General features: G+C 41.6%; 1 protein-coding gene across 5 annotated transcripts in view; it reads right to left on the bottom strand.

Moving 5' to 3' along the window:
• ANO1 (anoctamin 1) overlaps positions 1-21,774 on the bottom strand; it is a gene marked incomplete at both ends in the record, with an annotated part of 45,476 nt that extends 23,702 nt beyond the window's left edge. For 3 of the 5 annotated variants that reach the window (XM_082000792.1, XM_082000794.1, XM_082000793.1), the window contains 11 exons: positions 231-365; positions 942-1,006; positions 4,510-4,551; positions 6,125-6,180; positions 6,679-6,744; positions 9,421-9,472; positions 12,286-12,340; positions 13,642-13,793; positions 15,351-15,449; positions 17,701-18,027; positions 21,652-21,774. In XM_082000792.1, the coding sequence (XP_081856918.1) occupies positions 231-365; positions 942-1,006; positions 4,510-4,551; positions 6,125-6,180; positions 6,679-6,744; positions 9,421-9,472; positions 12,286-12,340; positions 13,642-13,793; positions 15,351-15,449; positions 17,701-18,027; positions 21,652-21,759 (1,157 nt within the window). The remainder of the gene's footprint in view (positions 1-230; positions 366-941; positions 1,007-4,509; positions 4,552-6,124; positions 6,181-6,678; positions 6,745-9,420; positions 9,473-12,285; positions 12,341-13,641; positions 13,794-15,350; positions 15,450-17,700; positions 18,028-21,651) is intronic. The other 2 variants (XM_082000795.1, XM_082000796.1) reach the window with 1 other exon arrangement.
• Between the last annotated feature and the right edge of the window lie 639 nt (positions 21,775-22,413).

Raw genomic sequence — 22,413 nt, 5'->3', positions numbered from 1 at the left:
CTCCGGCAAGCCCCAGTTGGCAGGCAGACCTTGGGAAGGCATGGCCAGCAAACACAGATCGGGGCGTTGGGCTGCGGGTGGCACAAGGCAAGTCCTAGAAACCGCGAGGCACAGTTTCAGCTGTGCTCGTCCTGGATATTAGTAGCAAAACTCTTCCAGAGAAAGGTGATGTTTTATGTTGAGTTTCTAGTGGCCTCCAACAATAGAATCTATTTATTTATTTATTTTACCTTGGGATATTCTCATCCACAGTTGCACAGCCATATAGGAAAACGATAATCCCTACAATTGAAGCTGGAATAAGCATTTGTGTATAAACTCCCAGCCAGGCAAAATATAGTCCAATCTTCTCTCCAAAGTATTTTCTGAAATACATTAAAATAAAATGAGATGAGAGAGAAAAATGTTTCCTATTTCTTAAAATATAACATGGCTAAAATTACAAATCACAGCTGGATTGAGCATGGAGAAAGTAAGATCTGATGACCTGTGGGAATTTTTTCCTTCTCAGAGGACTCTCTTTCTCATGATGCTTGGAGTTAACACAGAGATACAGGCACCGTGAAAGCAAGTCAGTCCAACCAACGATTCTGCGCCTCCCCCCTCCGTGTTTCTGCTGTGTAAATTGGTATGTTTGGATCTCCTATGAGAGAAACCTCTTAAAAAACCACCTATTTTCTCCGAAGAGTCTCAGCTCTCACCACGAGCAAACAAAATTCATTAAAAATGTGTTCCCTGCAAGCTTTCACACTAGGCGGGATACATCAGCATGTTTCTAAACTCACACAAACCCTCCTTTTCCCCAGTGAACTTCCCATTCTACGGAGTCCCCCAGGGTGGCACCGAGGGCAGCATCCGCGCAGGGACACCAGCACGAGCATCACCGTGCGCAGCTTCAGCGCTGCCCCATGGAAACACGACGTTCAGGGCTGAACTCTCACCTCACCAGGTCAATTGGCTGATATTTGTAAAAGACTCCATAGCTTGCCCACTCCTCACACAGGAGCTGTAAAACAGAAAGGCAAGGCGAAAGCTAAAGCACCGCGTACATGAGTGTTTTCTCCTTCGGTCCCAGCAAACTGCAGAGCTCATGCTGTGGATCCGGTCTCACCGCTTTGTGGTTTCAACCCATAATCTGCCAATGCACCCAGTCTGCATTAAGTATTAAAAACAAAGCTGATGATTTGGCATGTTGTAATATAGCGATGAATTCTAGTACATTAAAAGGCTTTTCAGCAACTGGACTGATGGCTAACTATAGCGGGGACAGGGAGAGCAGTCCTGATTTTGTGATCTGTAGGTATCTAGCAGAATGGACGTGAAAGAGGAATATGCTTTGAGTTACAAGACAGAAAAAAACCAAACTGGTTTGTTTCCACTATACTAACTACAATACCCAGCATCCATCACGAGGTGCTGTGCAGAGGTGCCTCAAAGGCTGCGTTTAGGAGTTTTTCAGCTTTAAACTAAAAGAACACGATGATTTCCTCTCATCCTTTTGGTTAGGATACAGGCCAAGGAAAACAATGATCCCCATTAGTGATTTATAAAATTGAATCCCTCACAAGAATAGGTTCCTCTGAGACATTCAACTTACCCTTTACTTTGTAAAATATATAAATATATAAATAGCGCTTGTTAGATCTGATTTTTTTCTTCATTCAGTTCAGCTAAGAGAGTGAACAAGAAATCGGTGTGTGTACAAAACATACTGGAGAAGACGAGGTGTGCCCACTGGCCACCCAGCCGTCACCTCCTCTGTGGGACAAGGGCGGGAGAAGCTTTACAACTGCTTGTGAAGTCGGGTCTCCCTTTACTGCTTCTCTCCCCGCTTCAACCCCGTGACGTGAACTGGGCAGCAGGATATTCCTGGACCAACTGCTGGTATTTCAAGGAGATGCCTTAATGGTCACTTCTGCTTTCATTAACCCATCTGGCAACATCATCATCGTTTTCCTTTTCCCTCAAATGTAAGAGCATGAGCTGATTATTGCCGAGGTATTTCTTTTCATCGAACATCGGGTAAAAAAGGCAGAAAATTTCAGATCTTGGCTGCGCAAACCTGCATCGGTGGGTGAGGGCTGCACAGCCGGCTCAGCTGCGGAAGAAACTGCAACGGGGAGCCGAGACCAAAACCAGTTATTACAGCCGGGGCAACGTTATTAATCTTGTTCATAGAAGAACAGACCAAACAGGATGTTATTGCTTAAATCCGTGGGCTCTTTTATCATGAGAAACTTGACAGATGTTGGCCTTCTACATTTCTCCAGTGAAATGCAGCCAAGCAAGGAAGGGCAGACTGGCAGTCCCGCCGCTGCCCGTACCCGCTCCTCCTTCGCGCATTTTATCACAGAGAAGTCATGCAGCGAACGCTGTTTCTAGAGCAGTTTTGCAATTCTCTTGCCAAATTACTAACACAAACTTTCCCAGCTGAACTGCTGTACTTCTCATGCAAATGGTTCAAGCCATTCAAAAAATACAGCTTCTTTAGTTTTACAGAAATATGACGTCAAAACATGTAAGTGGACTGTGGATTTTCCCCTCTGCAACCCAAAATCATTAATCTTTACTAGTTTCTTTACAATAGCAAGAAACTGAAACCTAAAGTCAGGCCTTTATTTAACAGCAACGTTCTTGCAAATTTTATTTTTATTGTGCTATAGGTTTCTTTCAATCACATTTCCAAAAGTTTAAGGCCAGCTGCCTATGTCTGGGAAACAATTAATGACTCGGGGACACCTCAACATCCACGTGCACTAAGACCCTTCCTTTTATTATTTTTTGTTTCATTTTTACAAGCTAAATTTGTGCTGGAAATTAGATTCCTTTTCTGTGATCTAAGCTGGTCAGGCATATCAGGAAAATACTAAGCTAAGGAGACTTTGCATCAGTGCCATGTTTCAGTTTTGTACAGCACTTCAAACCAAATTTGTGGTTAAAGTACAAATTAATTATCTCATTTATCTTGACATTTATCAGCCTGATATTCAAAGCACAGCTTCAAAGTCATGATTAGAGGAGATCAGCACACTAGCCCTAAATATTTACTTCATTTCTATGCCTCAAATCTTTAATTTTGTTGTTAAAAAAAGCACAAGCCTGGCCTAGCACTGGATTAGATGTAAGAAAGCTTCAAGAAACCAGAAGATACATGCCAAAACACACCAAAAGATAATTTGAGGGAACTAGAAGTCAAAAGCCAAGGTAAACATTTCCAAACACACAGTGAACTTGTGAAATGAGTGAATTTGTGAGGTTTGAAAAGTTAGTAATAAAGATGATAATCCAGACGCTGTGAGAAAGCATGGACTTTCATCCTATTTTTGGTTGAACAATGTGTTGCTTAATAATGAAATGACAGGTACATGGTGTTTTTACCACAAGTCAATAGAGAGGGAGAAATAACAGCCGCTGTCTTTTGATGAGCCATTTGCACCTTAAGGCCCAGCAGACCTTTAATTTTGGGTACCTATTTTTATATGACCAACTTGGAAGGCTTTAGATCTGCTTTTCCTATGACCTGAGCCCACGCTGGTCCAGAGGATTTCTCTAGAGATGTGACTATGAAACAAATTGGAAAGGCATAGTTTCAAGTCTGAACGACCGACATATATGGCACCCAAATTTAGTAGCTTCTCCTGAGAGAGCTGGTCGTAACCTCTGTACTTCAGGTTTTGTCTGATATGTGGAAAAGAAGCCTATCTTCTGTAGGGGAGTGCGATTGAGAGTTTGCAGTAATTGTGCTCTGAATTTAAGAAATCAGCATTTCTGCAAAGGGTGAAAAATTTGCTTTTTCTTATGAAAAGTGTTTCCTCAGACTAATTCCTACTCGCTTTACTACAATGAACAAATGCATTTCCGTATACAGGCAATAAAAACACAATCTAAACCACAGACTTACGTGAAAAGTAGTGCAATGCATCGGTGTACATCCACAGGGCAGTCGCTGGCTGAAGAGCGCACCTTAAAGCTTTGCTGAGAATGTCTCATTTCTGATAAATATTCAGCCTTTATCTTTCACAATAACTTTTATGTTTATGTTTTCAACTGCCTCCCTCCTCCCCCACCGATTCTCATCCTCAATCCTCTGATCCAGATAGCAGCACATTAATTCAGCAGAGGTTGCAGCACTGAGACCGGAGCTCGCCGCCAAGCGAAGCAGGATTTATGTCAGATACAGGTACCGGAATATGACTGAGCATATTCGCATCAGAGCTGGCCTGAAATTACACCACCTGAACTTCAGAATTGTGAATGCTGACTACACTCTTAACAACATGGCAAGAAACGTATCATTATCAAGCTTGGTAATCTATACATATCCATACTTCATTCCACATTTGGGCAAATTTAAACACTGGAAAGTACTTCTGGACTTCTGCTGCTTGGCATTTAGTGCCTTTTTTGCAGTATTTTCTGTGAACTCTTGGCAAATGTTCAAATTCAAACAGGTGACTCTTCAGGCTGGGACTCTGGCGAATATGTTAAACCCCCTTTCTATCAACTTACTTTTCTGTCATTTGGTTCAATGTTTTCACCTTCATAGTCACCCTTTAAAAAAAAAAAAAAAGAAAATCTGAGTCATTCAGCAAGTTGCAGCCAGACCTGCTATGCATCTTGCATACCCATGTATCCCACTCACTTAATGCATCAAAACCAGAAAAAGCAATCTGTAAAATAATGCTGTATTTTAGGAGTTCATTTGTCATAGCACACTTTGTCTTCTGTTGTCAGGAACATTAAGAAAGAGTAATAATGTCTGTCACTGGGGGAAAAGGAATGAATAAGTGATAAAGGTGGCCTAAAAATGTCAAGGGAAAGGATGCGGTATTGCCATGGTATTTGGGGTTCAGCTCAGTCCACTTGAAAGAGAAGAGACCAGATGAGAGAGCTGATCCCTCTCCAGGCTCTCCAAACACTCAAGGCTGATTAGATTTGAGGTTTTAATTTGGAACTATTTTTAAATACGGATAAAGGAGTAAACTAAGACAATAAATAACTTACATACAAGACTATCAGTAGCTGTCTGAAGACGTGAGACAAGTACGTGCAGAGAAGTTTATTTAACCTTTCTGGATTTCTAAGTGATATTGCTGTAGTTTAAGGGTGCCTGACATTTATGATAAACATCAGGCAGATAAAGAGGCTGTTCTGGTCTCAGTTACACCGAGATAATATGCTCGCGGTCCCATGTAAAACCAGTGCGAGTGAGGGGAGCAGAAAACTGGGAAGACACACTTCATCTCCACATGCCATGCTGGAAAACCGGCACCAGGCTCGACAGCCCATGTATGCTCACAGGGCCAGCACGTCATGAGCAGCACAACTGCCATGTCCCCTTGACATCTGTCAAGCCTTTCTGTAAGGGTCTAGCTAAGAGTGCATGTTTGTCAGTTCTCATTGTACCTTGAACCTCTAAGTAAAAATGCCATCAGCATCCAACTGCTGTGCACCTCCGGCAGGATGGGGATCCCCAGCTCAGGTATGAGTGCCGCCAAAACTCCCTGCCTCTCTCCAATCCTCTTGATGAACGCTATAGTTGAACACACTCTTGACATCTTACTGAATCTTACTTGATCTTGACATCTTACTGAACTGCTCAAAGGCAGATTTCACCAGTAACACGATCTGCAGTCACATCCAGTCCCATGGAATATGCCACTTCAAATTCTTCCTTGTGGTTTTTTTCTCCAGTGGCAGCCAATCGCATAGACACACAGCTACTTACATCTCTGTACTTGCACGGGGGATGCCAGGGAGATGTGGATGAGGGAACTAACCACTTGGTATGTTAATATGTTTCCTAGCACTGGCGCCAGGGATCTCGGAAGCAGAAGCTCAGAAAATAACAGAATCATTTTGCTTGCTAAGCCACCGAAACAACTCTTCTAACGTTACGTTCAAATGTCACTTATGATAAAAGGTAGAACAGAAGTGGGGAATTCATTAAAAGCAACCAGAGTGATGGAAACAACCTGCAGAAGTTACTGCAGTCGTGCTACAAGTGAGCAGGAAGTCAGGATCCGAAACAGCCATGTTTGGGGTGATGCTATTAAAAGTAACACCTTAAGGATTTCTTGGTGTCAGATAGTAGACATGTAAAACATATTGCAAGATTACTTACATCATGCAAAGGATATGCAGCACTGTAAACTCCATTGGCAAGCAGACTGGTGATCCCTTGAAAAATAAAAACGTAACAGTTATTTACAATTTCTAGGTTAGACAGTCTCACTTTATCATCCTTCCTGGAGATTTCCCTCAAAATAACAGTCATTTGGTCAGATAATGATTTTTCTGCCATCTCATTCCTTTCCATGTTGTTTCATTTTTAATCATATAGGTTATTAAACATGACTCATTTTATGAAATGGAAAACTGCAGAGAGCAAGAGGAAGTCATATATATTTGAGAATCAAGAATTAGAAGCCAATGATTTGAAATTAGTCATTAAAATAAATTACATTTTCTGAAAAGTCAGTTTGATTTAAGGGCAAGCCTGCAGATTTGAAAGTGTGTAGCAGAAGGCTCGATCACAAGAAGAATATGGCTGGAATTGATGGCATACGGGAACACACATACGCACGCACCATCCACACAAAGTTCTGAATTCAGATTTCAGATTGATTAGAGAAATTGTAGGGAAAGCCTTTGCAAAGACCTCGGCGTAATACTTACCATATTTACCACATTTTCGTCTTTTATTTAAAAGGGTAGTTTCCTTCTTTCTTCCCTCTCCTTTCCCTGTTTACACATCCGTTTATTAGTGACATGCATGAGGCTGAAAGCAGTTAATGCTTCATCTATAAAATGTATGTGGCATAAAGGACTTTGAGGAGTCCTGCCTTCCCAGGTGTGGTATCGTTCCTTAACTCGGGGCCAGAGTACGAGTGAGTCGGAAGGAGTTACCGCGTAAGTTTGGAGGAGCGCAACGGCGAGGGGCTCTTCGACACCGCGGCTCGCTGCGCCATTGCCACAGGTCACTGGGCTGGACCTGGACCTCTGAGGGCTGTAGCACATTACTTTGCTAACGTTCTTGCTGCAGCTGCTGGCATTAATATAGCTACCTCCAACTATGGAGTATTACCCACGTCTGAAGGTGTCACATTATCCGTGGCGATACGCTTGGGGATTCAACAAACCAGTCTTGGGTGCTGAATCAGAGCTAAGGCAAGCACTTGTCTCTGTGTAAGGCTGAGCTGATTAATGCCAATAATAATAAAAAAAGAATCTGTCCACTGTCATCGTGGAGAATTTTAAAGGACTTGGGAAAAGAAAAATGATGTGCTACAGTGTGCTCCACGCTGCCCATCGGTTCATTGCTAACAAAAGAGTGTGGGACTGGATTTGAAGGAACAGCGACTATGAACCAGGAAACAGCTCACTGTTGGTTCACCAAGACATTTTTGATTCTTCTTGAAATGAGAATTTTTCAAGTTCATTTACATTTTCGAGATACTAATCACCTGCGGGAGGAACTGCTCCAGGAGCGCTCAGTATCCTGCAGTATCATTAATTTTCAAAGTCCTATTGAAGATTATACAGTACTATGAATTCTCTGCAAATATTTCCACACTTCTGGCAGAAACAGCTAGTGAGCAGATAAATTATTTTTCTAGGGCTATGCGACCAACCGAAGAGCTACATAGTACCTCTCTACATATCAGTATTTAACAATGAAGACAGATTCACATTTTCACACATTCACAAAATAAATAACAAAGACTGCAGTGTTCACTGGGCGGCCGCTCTTTTCCTGCTGGGCAGAAATGTTGCATCATTATCTGTGTTTGCTCAAATCTGTTTGCAACCTTCGCTGGGTTGTAACCCAGCATTCCAGTGCTGGAACACAAAGGACCCAATTGAGTTATGCTGAATATACCCACGGACAGGCTGGCCTAATGACATTTTTATTAGGTATACTGTGTGACCTCGCCAGTCTCTGGACGAAGAATGATCCAGGAATCCTAACACTTTACTTTCCTTTAGCCTCTGCCCTATTTAACTAATCTCTAATGTGTTTCCCATTTCTGGACCAAAAAAAAAAAAAGAAAGAAAAAAATAAATCAAGTGAGTAACCAGCTCCAAGGCAAGAATTCAAACTAAGCTGTATGACCTTCTCCTTTCAAGAGTGCAAATACGTAATTTCCAATGAAAATGATCCAGCACCAGACTTGAAAAGGGTCCTGAAAGTCACAGATTAATTTGGATTTCCCATGCTACAGGGAAACAGTGCTTCTGTTAATACTGGCTGAACACCAAAATTTAGTGTATATAAGGACTCAACAATTGTACATTGTATGTTTTTACTTCAACAGAGAAGTCAAAGCATGGAAATAATTTCTGGCATAATTATTGTTCTATTATTTGATGTATTTCTAAGCAGCTGATGGGTCAATATTGAACAGAACTACCTGTAATTCAAGTTCCCATTGTTTTATTTAACTGCTTGTAGGCAAATAAATGTTATAACAGATTCCAACAGTTATCAAACATTTTCTCCCATGTTCATGCATTTTTCTCATCCACATTTGTTTCTATTGGTTGTCTATTAAGAAACTTGGATATGAGAGAATTCAGCCTTCCACCTTGTATAATTTGGTTTACCATTAAGTATTTGTTAACTTTGGTGCCACAGTCAAGTATATACCTATATCTCACGATACGTATAAAATAAAGTATATAACAGCTGAGCAGGAAAAGCTGCCAACAAATCTTCAAGGTGACCTGATCTGCAATTCATGTTTACATGTATTATGAATTTAGTTCTTAGAGCACAAGCCCTAAGGCTGAAATCCTAAAACTACTGGCTCTGGCAGTACAAACTTCACACTGAATTGCAACAACTGTTTTGAGGGGTAAGAGATGGGCCAGCTTTCAGTGCATGCCTTAGTGCTTGGCCGTTCCACCGAGTTAATCTCAGTTCCGCTCAGGACAGTGTTTTGGGCAGTCATCAGTTAAGACCATTTCCCTCAAGTCATTGAAAAGCCATCCCATGATAAAAACGCAAGGTTATTACTTAAAAGGAATGGGCCAATCCACAGACTTTCACTGCAGTTACTGAAATGCATGATAATACCCTCATCCACTTCAGTGAGTGTAAAACTGAACCAACGCACAGCACGTATTACCCACTGGTTTATATGACCATCCAGTCCTGCTGCAAAGGACCTAATTAACATCTGCAGGGGCTATATGCTCACTTACCATATAATTTAGAGTCAAATCTACAAATTCCCATTTGAAAAAATTCCTAACAGCTATATGAATGAAATAAAATTTCTAAATAAAACAAATATATCCACACACACCAAATTAGAGAGCGGGGAGAAAACCTAAACTCCGCAGCCAGTTACAACTTGCAATTAATTTCAATACCTGAAAACTATATTGATCTTAAAGCTAAATAAAGTTCCTTACCCATGCTATATTTTGCTTTGGTACATGTCGTTCTTTTCAGTATTTCATAAACCTACAGAAGTAAAATAAAAGAAAGGAAAGGGTTACTTCAGATACTGCCAGTTGAAAAGCACAATCTTTTTTGCGTACAGCTCAAATATTGGCAAAACCACGATGTCGATGAAATTATCATTCTTTACTAAAAGTCATGGTATTCAGGAGAGCAGGGCTTAAAGATTTCCATGCCGAGTTATCCATACAAGAGAGAAATGCTTAACTAAATAGCCAGCTACCAAGATAATTGATCGAGGGAAACAGGGTTACATTTAACCACTCGCATAACAGAAATGCTATTTTTGCTCATGCTAGACATCAGTCAAAGATCAGAAGCCCTCTTCTACCCAGCCCAGGCGGTGTGCTGGGCCAGCCCCTCCCTCGCCTCCGACGGCGCAAGCTGGCTTCAACCCAAGGATTTCAGCAGAGCTTCAGGCTCATAACGCGTACGCAGCACGCAGCCATTTATCAGAAACTGGCCAACCTTAAACGTTCTGAGCTTGCATGACCTCAGATGTATTTATTTTACAATTTACTGCATTTAATGTCGAATAACCTTTGCACATCTCAGCACGCTGCCTGAGCGGTCAGGCTTTCGTCCCGCGCCGCTCCCGTGCAGCGATACTCTTAGGCAAGGCAAGCGCTCGGCTGGCCGGGGAGCGGGCAGCAGAGGAAAGACACGGGCAGAGGCACCTGCTGCCTGTTGCCTGGCCTGACTGGGGAGTCACGGGCTGGTTGCCTGGGGGTGCTCGCTAATCCGTGCGATAACTCGGCTGCCGCTCGCCCAGTTCATGGAGGGGAGTGAGTGAGGGCGCAACGGGGCAAGCCCCGCAGCTCATCTGCCTCTCGTCGTCTTGTAACGCCAGCGAGTTAAAGGGCTGTCATGGAGAGGTTTCCAGTTATATAATGATGGTTGGGCTGTTTTTTTTTTTAAGAAGTAAAAGGCCTTTGGCTTAGTTTCTATTCATCAAAGACTCACAGGGAGTGACTAGATTCTTGTTCATTTTGCAGTAGGCGGAAGGGTCAATATTTGCACTGTGGTTTAAAAACACATATGAGAAAGGCAGGAGAGAACTTTAAGAAACAAGAATACAAAGAGAAATTCATGCAGGATAAAATATGCTGGGAAACATTCAGTATGTCTTTTATTACTGGGTGATTTACAGGGATTTCAAACAAAGCAACATACTACCAGCATTGCTCTTATACGCCCAGTGTTCCTTGAGTGGTTTAAAAAACCCTCATCCCTCCTCTTCCTCCCAGCCTCTGCTATGAGCTCCTTTTGTTTCTGTCCATTTTTCAGTTAGTCTGGCTTACCCTCTTGTCCTGTGGTGCCATGTTGTCTTGCTACCTTTCTCATTAATTTTAACTCATTTGCTCCCTTAAGTTTCTTGTGCTTAGAAGCTTTTTTACTACATGTCCAGACATATAAAAGAAAGCCTACAGACAGAAGCTATGCTTTTTTTTTCAATCTCAAATGAACCATTTTATGGCAAATAAACCGATTCAATGTTTGTCTTTTTCTTTTCCATTTCTGTGCTGCTGCATCTGCCTTCCCTGGTCAAACTCACCTAGCCCTGATAACCTGCGCCCACATCAAATCAGTGCACTTCAAGCTACAGGGGAACTACATCATGGGGTCCACACACTGGAATTTCAAAGCAGGAAAGGGAAGTTAGATATCTTGCACCTCTTATCACTGTAGCAATAAAAGGCAGCTATAATTGCGATATAAGCTCTTTTTGAAACCACTTAGCATCCAAAAGGCTAATGTTAAATAAAAGATAAAAGCACGCTCACAGTCACATTCCAGTGCACCGATTAGCAGCAGTGGAGTGGGGCAAAAAGTCCACATTATACTTTGAAAAGTGTTACAGCAAGAGCTGCTTGGCATGGTCCCTTCCAAATGCCCTGGATGTCATATGAGCTGTCCTTTCAATTCCCCCTTGGTGGCTATAAAAGAGACTACACCTTCTCCCCCACTCTATTTTATGTTCTGTAAGTCACAAGCACTCAAACGTAGTTTGTCTATTCCTGTATTAGGCTTGATTTTTGTAAGGGAACTGCAGATGTTTAATTACAAGAGGAAAAGTTCTATGCTAGCACTGAAGGAGTAGAGAGACCCTCCAACACGAAGGCAGCAATGGCTCAGCCCAGTCCCAGTGCTGCATACGTGTCCGTCACACTCTGTAACGTAACTGGGGTGAACAGATGCCAGTTCAGAACAAGAAGCAATTTTCTGTCCTCGTTGCATTTGCTTCATGTAAACTTTAATTTTAAATACAAATCATAAATAATGTTAAATAATGTTGAATGAAAATCATAAACCTCAACACTTTTAACACCATTCTAGCAAATTGCCCCCAAAGCCTATAAATAATATTCCCTGTAAATACCTGACTGTTTCATTGAAATTTGTCTTGGGAGATTTCGCAGCATTTTACAAAAAAAGCAATGTATAATTACAAAAAGGTAAATGAGTCACAGGGGTGCAGGTAGCTGGTGGCAGAACCAGTGGTAGAATCTGAATCTGTTCCTTTCTGGTGATATGTCTACCAAGAAACTATGTCCCAGATTAACTGTGAACTAGAAAGAAGATCCAAATTTTTTTCCAAAAGGCAGCAACCTGTTAGCATCAAACACTATTTGGCACATAAGCTAGAGCTGGAAATGCTTTATTGGTAATTTCCATAACAGATGTCACAGGCGATCCCCGGCATTTGGTTAAGAAAGGCAAACTTACAACAGGTATTGTACTAAAGCTGGCAAAGGGGCTGTTAACACCATGACTAAGGCACTATCCGCCATAAATTATTTATATACAGTACTTACTATAGTGCTTCTCGTTTTGCTGTCAAAGAAGGAATCTCTGTCAGACAAATCAAATCTGTTAAAAGATTAGAAGGAAGCCCATTAGGTTAAAAAAAAAAAAAAGCCTGTAATTTCCTGCTCTTGTTGACCCCTTCAATATTTTCATTTCTCCTGGGGATGTCTCATAGCTAACATTAAAGAACAGCTTGTAGAAGCCTCATTAAAAAGAAAGTCCATCCCAACTCTCGTATGCTAAAGAGGTCACTTATATGTTTCACTGGTTTTATATATTTATAGGTTTTTCTGCACAAAAGAGAATGTTGATGCTCATTTAAGTTGAATTCCCAACCACCACTGGCCTTGGTAATCTCTACATTTTGTCTGTACCTTAAACCCTGTGAGGGTTTAACCTGCCTCCCTTATTCAGCAAAGGTACAGGCGGTCTCACTGAAAAAAGCCACTACTGCAAACAGCATAAGGCGCATCTATGCCTAAGCGAAGGAGCATCTTATGGGCTTTCTCTGAGCCACCGGGCTACTTTGCTGTAGGAACATCCTACGTGCAAATAAATATACAAATACATTTCCTGCAAGTCCAAGAACATGTCAAATGTCACATACATTGACTGGCCCAACTAGCATACACAACTCTATCAGTGCTCTGCATCCCTTGATTAAAAACTAAAACCCCTGTATGTACAGTGAAGGAATCCTGCCCTAGGACTGTTATTTGTTCCAGCTGGCACATACACAAACACAGCCTTCAAAGCTTCTCCTCTGGGATGCTGGCCAAGGAAGAGCAACAACAAAGCAATCCAGAGCCGTCGAAACTTTGGCTGGGCCCCACCTTATGATTTTTTTCTTACACCCACGTTTACAGCTATTCTTACTGATCTGAAATCGATGGCAAAGCTACCACAGACTTCATAGCATTTCCAAAGTCAAGGCCTGGTTGTCAGGACATGTGTAAGCTGCCCATACCAGATGAATGAAATTATTCTGAAATATATCAACCCACATCTCTGGCTACAAATTTTACTAAGCATTTTATTTTATATGGAAAAAAGACTATTATAAACCACTTTATAAATCTTGTTTGGCAGTCTAACAGTTGATGCGTATCTTTTTTTTTAATTATATATATATATATATACCACAACAGCAGCACATAGATTTCACAGAGGGGGTCTACAAAGCCTCATTCCTCAACAGTGATTAAAAAAAAAAAAGTACATTTACTGTAAACCAGATATATTACTTATAGTAATCACTAACAAAGTGTTGGTGTTCATTTTCCCTTTCACCTTTTGGTGCCTTAGCTGCTATCAGGAAGGCTGGAACCTGTTGACATGGACATTTACAGAAAGCTTTCACTTACAGGTGCTGTTTCTCTCTGGAGAAGGGGTAAGAGAGGCGCTTCACTGTCTGAGGTTTGTGTTCTGCTACTTTTGGCTGGATGGGCTCTGTTATTTTTTGAATTACAGAGTTAATCTTTTTCAGAAGACCATGGGTCTGATTGATCTGATACATCTGAGTGGGCAAAGAGAAAAACAGTAAAACGATATTACTTTTTGGTTATCCATAAGACAGAGTGAACTGTGAGGAATAAACCATCAATTAAATAAATACATCAGAATAAATTATCGAGGAGTATAGCTTACCTTCTTGAAAACATTCAGAAACACATAGATGGATGGGAAAGTCAAACCAAGGCAAGCAGAGAAAGCCTACTGCTTTTCCTCTGAGCCAAAGCATGGCTCGTGTTTGGTTCCAAATAATCAGGCTGGGGTGTTCAGTGGAGATATACTCAGCACTGGCTCCTGAGACACCCGCTCCTCTGTCATTTATTATTTTCTTGGTGCAATCGAACAAAGAAATGAAGGAGATTCTGTTGTGCAAAACAACAGAAGTGGACTCATCTCCCAGGTGGCTTTCCTGGGAATATTATGCAGGTTTCAGGAGTTTCCCCTCTTCCGTATAAAGGAACCAAAATATCTTGAATCGTCTATTGCAGTTCTGTAGCACTAAATGCAGGAATTGTGTTAGCAGGTCACAAAAGAGGATTACAACCTTCCCTCTCTGAGCCACAAAAACTATGTGCGGATCCAGGAAAGGGCTTCCACCACAGGAAGATGCTCAGCTGGAAATAAGGCTTTAGGGGTCTGAGGGTGTTCTCAGGCACATCACTTCTCCCAGGCAATGACTGCAGGCTTAGGTGGCCTCTTTCACACACACACACACACACACACACACAAAATGCCTGCCCTAACTTTTGTGGCAAAGCAGCTTTAACCACAGCATCACAACAGACATTTTTTCATCTAATTGTGCTTCTGATTAAAATCGGTGGTGAGGCAATAATGGGGATTAACATGAAATCCAAACCAAAAGTGTGGTTTTAGTGTTGTAATAAATGACACTGGGCTTTGAGACTATCTCTTGGCTCCTTTATAGACTTCTCTCTACAGTCTGGGACATGCACTTAGTGTGTGTTTAAATATTAATCCATCTCTAAGCTATGCTCACTGAACAGGTAGCTATCTATCACAGATGATTTAGAATTGATTAAAATATACTGTCATTTCTTTAATGATATTTCAAATATTCTGAAAGGTAATTTATTTTGTGGTAGAGTAGTCTCAACTCCTGCAAATATGACTAACGATGTATATGAAGAGTCACTAAACCCAGCGAGACTACTGCACACGAATTGTTACTCTTATGTTCATTTTTAGCAGTCTAGCGTTTTGGATGAGAAAAATCCTCCAAAACGGACACATAAATTTCATCATCTGTTGCAAACTCTTCTTTTTAAAACATGCTGAGAGGATGAGGCATTGTACGAAATCGCTCACATCATGTACAGATAGTGGTAGCAGCTGAGAATTCTTGACTTCCATTCCTCCTTCCAGCTATTTTCTTCTGCTGTCCCAAACAAGCAAGTTTGTGACTCTCATTTTTTGTACAGATTGGTTAACTATTTTAAAAATGCTTATGGGAAGAAAAGTCTACATTTGTAAGGTGCTCAGAGATGAGCATGGGTTTAAACTATGCCATCCAAAGGAAAAAAAGAAAATCGGGACTCACCTTTCTTGTGGGCATCTTGAGCTTAAGAAATTCTGCCTCTCGACACAATACATTCCACGGTGCGTGTATTTTTACAAATCCAACCCCATGGATTTTAGTCTTAAAAAAAAAGCAAGAGAAAAGGTTACTGATGAGAGGAAATTAAGTATTTTTCTCCTCGTGTTTCATACACATTTAAGGAACAGTATTACCGCCAACACGCTAAATCTCATTTGAGACAGCTAGTTTCTAACAACAGGACAATCACTGAACACCTCTCTGTGCCGAGCTGCTATAAAATGTGACTCAAAAATGCTATTGTCTTCCAGAACAATTACCACATGGTTAAATAGATAAAAATTCTGTGAGAAATAAAAGCTAATGGACACAAATACAGAGTAAGCCAGTTATTTGAAGCATAGGCATCCGGTCCAATGGTATGATTTTGTGAGTGCATTGTAATTAATGGAGCTGAGAAAGTCCCTGCTGCCTCCTAAAAGCTGCTCAGCATCTCAAAGGACCAGAACTGCAGTAAGAAAGCAGCAGCCTCAGATACAGATGTGAATATCTACATTAAAACACTACACATTTTAATTAGGAAAACTGCAAGGAAGAATTCAACAAAGGAAAAAAAATTAAAAAGGTTAACAGTAATATTAGTGGTGTGCTTGTATCCCACTAGTTCTCTGAGCTCTGTTCTGGATGGCTGGACATGGGGGTTTGCTTCTGGCACTCCCACATACACCCGTATTTACTCCCATGGGAGTAATAATTTCAAAAGCCATTGGACAAATGATATCAAACTAGCAGGTGTTCAGCAAACAGAAGAGAAAGAAACTGTAGTGAATCTTTCTCATCTTGCTGCTGTATCAGCTCAGGCAGTTATTATAATAACTAGCTTTCACACAGCCATATTCCACACTGGCTTTCTAGAAATCGGTTACTCGGAGGACACAAATACCTGCCAGCCTTCCCATAAGGCTGGGCTTCTGAACCACCTTTGAATTTACTTCATTGACGAGAGTTCAAGTGACTTCGTAAGCATCACCTGCTTAGGAAAGCTTTGCTCTTTTTGCAGTTAGCAAGGCCTCCAACACAACTTTGTGGCATGCTTTTCAAGCCCAAGTGATTGCAGGTTTTCCCCCTACACTGGTGTGCTGGTTATGGACGCTGATGTAAATCCCCGTGGCTTGCTTTCATCTCTATACATTCCTGAGCTGGTTTGGTATCGTGTGCTGAAGGGACAGGATTCTCTCTCTTTTACCATGTCCTGGCTTGAACCCTGAGCCCTTCTGCATCATCTGGAATCATATTACATGTCATAGGTGGGGACCTCCCATCTTGCAAAGGATTTAAGTATCTATGACTTGGCACAGGCAAGCATCCAGTTCACTAACACAACTTGCAAGTTTGATGGAAAGCAAGTCTTATCTTCACCTGGGGGACAGAGAAGTGAAAGGTTTTTTTGCATTATACCATGCAAAATACGTACATTTATATATGTAAAATTATGCACATGCCTGTAATTTGCGAATAATAGGTGGCAGATTTATTGTTTTAACACTCTGATCACAGTTCTAGATGCTTAATCTCAACTTTTAGATCCTGTAAATAAAACCAGCTTAAGTGTTTACCCTCTCTCACAGGAGTTTCAGGCACATTGGTTGGATCAGTTAATTGTAATAGCTTTCTTTGAAATTAATACGGCTGTGCCTATTTCTACTAATCACACACTGGCAATACTTCACACACATCATTTTTTATATAGTCTAATGGTCTTTTAATAGAATATACTGTTTTCAGGGTACAGGTGAAAGGCGTTACAAGCTGTACTGTTCATATCTAAGAATGGAAAGAGCAAACTGTAATACAGACCCACGCGCTCAAGCTAGAGCATGTACCAGGACCTCCTGAACAAATTTAATTCTCTTGAAGTCTACACTGAGATATAAAAATGCCACTGTCTGTATCGGGTATTTTTAATCAGAACTGGAGTTACCAGTGGATCCAAACCGCAGCATACTGTAAACCCACCAAACTGAGATTAGTGTTCAGAGCAATTTAAGCCTCACTTCTACATACAGCAACACATCAACAAGCTGTGTTGCAATAGTGGATGTGCCATGAGTCCTGGCCAAGAAAAGTAAGAAACTTCACCTCATTGGGGCATTAACAACACCACGGCCCGTTCCTGTGAAGCGAATTAAATTGGTGGGCAAGAATGGCGCTGCCAGAACCGAAATCAAATTCTGGGAAGAGTTGAGCTTGTGTAACCTTGATCAGAGCCAGGTTCACAGGAACAGCTCAGCATCTCCTAGGATTCAATCACCAGTTATCCCCTTATCTTTAACCATTTGAAACGTCTTCTTACATCCTCATCACGTTCCAGTTCCAGACCAGCCTCCACGAGGTTCCCTTCATACTCCTCCCGGCGAAACCTCTTGTCGTCTTCGTGGTAATCCACATGAGGTTCGCTTTCCCCCATTTCCAGCTGCACTCCCTTCCCAGGAAGCGGCTGGTTTTGCTTGGTGCTTCGGGCACTTGCGTCATTATGATGAACTCTCCTGGCAAGTGTCCTCCCTGCTGAGTACTTCTTGTAATGATAAACTAGGATGTAGTCTACTTTTCTCTTGCCATCTCTGAAGTAGAGTCCATATTTGCAGTCAGCATCTGGATTTTTGGATAGGGAATTTAATAACTGGAAGCAGGGAATGGGGGTGTGGAGAGAAGGAGAAGAATGATGAGTACACACACCAACACGGACACCAGACAGACCATATCCCTGCACCAGGGGCTCCTTCTTGCCTGGAGCACACCCATCTTCAAACACCACGCATAAGCACCTCCATGCTACTTACTCAAAACAATTTTGCAAGTTAACACCTGCAATTTTACTGATAGCCAGCTGGGATTTCATTGGCCAGAAATAAACAGCTAAAATGACTGGGATTTAATCTAATTACCAGCACACTAGCTCGTAAATCAGCAACTTGGTGGATTTGGTTTTCTCCTTTGGGGGTTAATCACCACTAAGATCATCTGTCCTTTTCCACCCAAGACATCTGTGTTTGAATTCTGACAAATAGATTAATATCATGTGCAAACATTTCTCACTTCTCTTATCTATCGTTGCAAGTTTGTATCATCTGAGAAAGAGATCATCTTAGATACAGACTGAAGGGAGCCAGCTGGTCATGAAGCGCGGCCAAAAAACACAGATGGACCGTAGCCAGGGAAGTGGGTTCACTGCTTACTGAGTTCATCACTTTTTTTCTCCCCACTTATAAAACCCGTCGCTTTGCAATCTGATGGTGGCAAAGGCTTTATTCCCATCTTGAATTAACGCCGTGTAAGTGTTGCAAGAGGCAAGAAATGTAAGTCTTAAAAAACCAATACCATTTCCAAGCATTTATCTGAAAAACTGCACGGGGCAACTGCAGAAACATACAGAAGTACTAACAATTGCTCATTTCTACTTTCAGTAGCACTTTTCATGCATAATTCACAATTCTATCCTTGGAGATGCACAGACCACTCTAAAAAAATGAAAATTCACTGGTAACTTGTATTTGTTTTTACAAAAATTACTGATCTCAGGACTGGCTTTTCAGGGACTAGGATAATTTTCTGGCTTTTAAATTTACAGAAGAATGTTAAGCCTCCACAGAGGGAAAAGGACTTGTGCTCCAAATGATAGCAATCGGCCATCAGTCGCAAATCATATCGGTAAAAACCTGTTTGGGATGTGCAGACCTTCTGCTTGTTTCATACATAAAACCATGAATGTAAGTTATTTGCAAACAGTGGTTTCTAAGACAGTCCAATTTTTAACCCCCAGATGAATAGAGCAACCTCTGAGTACAGTATATCACAGCCAATATAGCCAAAACTCCACTGAAAGCCACCCAGTGTTACACAAATTTGCATACTTCTCTGAGCATCGCTTTGGGGAGAGTAGGTCCCAGCTACTTAAATGCCTTTAAGGGACAGTCTGTTCTTCCCTTTTTGCCTCAGGGAGACTTTTACTCAGACAACAAATTCCAGCAGCAAACCCTGTCTTCTTGGGTTTGGAGGGAGGAGGAAGCGCACTGAAGAAGTAATTAGACAAGCGTAATCAGATGAGGGCATAGCAGTAACACACAGCAAGGAGGACTGGCAGACAGCAAGAAGCCCGAGATGCCAGGCAGGACGTGGAGCAGCCGTCTGCTGAGGTGGGGGTTCTGGAACATTCATTGCTTTCCAAAGCCTGACTTGACCATGTCCACCCAGGGCCAGCTTGGCTGCAGGTCCTCATCTCCTCAGGCCCTCGCAGCTGTACTCCATGCCTGCCTTTGCTATCCATTTCTCTCTCTTCTTTCAGGATCACATCTCTCTTTTCCATTTAACCTAAACCCTTTGCTCCAAATATGTAAGTATGTAATAAAATAATACAGCATCTGCTGCCACCATGGAGTCCACTCTTTGTCCTATTCCCTCTTTTCCCCTGCTCCACGTCTGTGTTATTTAGCCATGACAATAACACATGCTTCAGGGCACAGGCTGCTCATGTTTGTGCCCTGCCTAGATATTCCTGTTTAGTTCTTAAGCATAACTACAGTATAGAGGACCATTAACAACTAGTACTTTTTGATTGCTTCATGTTTAGTGGCATGCACCTGTGAATTCAGAACATCTTCTTAAAAGCAAGCTGACAGTCTGCTTGTGGCAGGAAACTCAGTTATGCAAATTTCTATAGAAACAAAATATTAAGAAATAGTAACTGGATTTTCAGGATATAATGCCTCTTCAAAGTAAACAGTGGTTGTAAACAAGATACAGGAACACTGTGATTTCTTTTACGATAGCTAATTGCATTTAATTTTTAGAGATATGTTTATCTTATCAATTAATGAAACATCAATTTCTGAAAAACTGGACTGAACTGATAGATGTTTAAGTAAGTGCAGGGAGATAAAACAGACAAAAGACTCAGATGCCAACCACTTCCTACCCTCGTTGGACTGACTTTATGAGGGACAGCAATTAGTTGGTCTGTTCTGGAGGCTAATAAATAAAGGAAACGGGCAGGGCTGAAGATGGCTCTTGAAGATGACAGCAGTGAGTGCGCCAGATGTTTCTAACTGCTTGGGAAGCCCAGGACAGATCAGTACAACCTAGCCACAGCTCCTCTTCTCCTGGAGAACGCCTTGGGTGGAGGAAAGCGGCACTGAAAATCCCTAGTTTCTCTGTTTCTCTGAGCCACTGCCACCGGGAAGGGGACAGGTCACACTGGAGAAACTGAATGAGAACTTCTTCCCATTTCTTTGAACTTTCCTGTTGAAAAGCTGACTCTCTGATAACTTAGGAGAAGGTGCTGCACTGTGGGTACTAAAGCCTCAATAAATCTATTAATACGTGAGAATAGCTATATCCTACTGTGAAAGTGATGCAGCCAAAGACTCAAAGCCACCTGTTGGTTCTGGTTTAAAGAAAGAAATAGATTCTTTTAAGGATGTGGTATTAATGCTGAAAGGTACTTATAGGCCACATCCTTTCTCGCAGCGCTGCTACGCTGAAACAGAGCGTGAGCTGCGTTGACTTGGACCATGTAAGGCTCATGTCCCTTCGGTTGCAAATGAGACACAAAAAAGACGTTTCCGTTTTACCACAGCAGGAGGGATGTTTACACTCTGACAGAATTATTCCTGCACGCTCCATCCTAATTAAGCACAAGAGCAATGAATCAAGTATTGCTTTTTCTGGTACGTTTTTCCCCAGTGAGATCTGTTATATAGCCCATTCCACCTCAATTCCTTGACCTGAATAAACTCCTTTTTATGTGTTTATGACATAACCAACTCCTAATCCTATTGGGTATTCATATTACTAACTTTCTTTAAAAATCAGTGTTAAAGAATTTAACCAAGGCACAATTAATTACACTGAAAATCTAACCTCTATTGTGTGCTACAGAATATTAATGTTACCTATGTTAACAATAGCTTTTGCATTAAATTTTAGACTTTTTTTTTTCTGTTCTACTCTATTTGGGCAAAGAGATTTGAGGGTTGCCACAGCCTCATTGCCAGATTGATTACTCTGAGAATAGCCAACCCCTTTTAATGCTACAGGCTAAACAAGGACCTCTTGCTTCCCTTCTTCACATCAAAGAACAAACCCCACTAAATTAGTATGTACTGTGGCTGGTGGCAATCCTCCTCAGCACCTCTGAGAAAGGGAGGGAGAGGATTTCAGAGCATCCTGGGAATGGAAAGAGTGAGAAATAAGCTAAGGGGTAAAGCATATGACCAGTTATGACACATCTGGTAAGTCCTCTACTCACTGTACTCTCATGCTGGTCATATCCTATATCCTCAATAGCTCGGATGTTGATAATGTGGATCCCCTTCTCCTCAGCGGGTAGACATGAGTATTTCTTGTTCACCCTCATTCCTGTCTCCTCCCGAGCCTCGTTGAGATCTTCTGGCAGAAAGTCCACCCCATGAAACTCACTGTCTGTGTCTGAAAAGAAAAGGAACAATTTCATCAAGACACTTTAATCTCAACACTTGCTCCTCCCAGAGCCACCCAAGCTGAAACGTATCCTGTTCCTGCCTTCTTCTGCCAATGAGCCCTTGTACAGGGCTCCCACCCTCCTCCGTGCCTCCCTTCTCAGCTTTCCCGCAGCCCTCTTCAGCCCTACCTAGGTCTCCTCCTCCCCCAAAGCAGGGCTCAGTTAACTTCTTTTCTGCACTGCTGTCTCAGGATGTGTTTACTGTATGGTGTCATAGAATGATATTTCTTGTCAAGAGAAGGAAAAAAGCGGCGGGGAGAGAAAAAGAGTCTGAGAATTAGCTGGTGACAATTAGGTGACACGGTGTTTTCCCCTTTTCAGTAGGCATTTTCTCCTTCAACAAGCACTTTTTCATGCTGAAAAACGAAGTAGTGGGTTTCCTCTCAAGTACCTATGTACTGCATCTGATTTACTGAACCATTCTTATTTAAGTAGTCTTTAAAATCTGAGGTTCTCTCCCTCATAACCTGCCAGACGTGTACTGTTTCCACTTACTGTTTAAGTAATATAGATGGGCTAAAGGATTTAATG

The sequence above is a fragment of the Phaethon aethereus genome (assembly GCF_964289735.1).
Source record: "Phaethon aethereus genome assembly, chromosome: 5".
Lineage (NCBI taxonomy): Eukaryota > Metazoa > Chordata > Aves > Phaethontiformes > Phaethontidae > Phaethon > Phaethon aethereus.
Note: the sequence above shows the minus strand (reverse complement) of the source record. Positions and strands in the feature narration are given on the sequence as shown.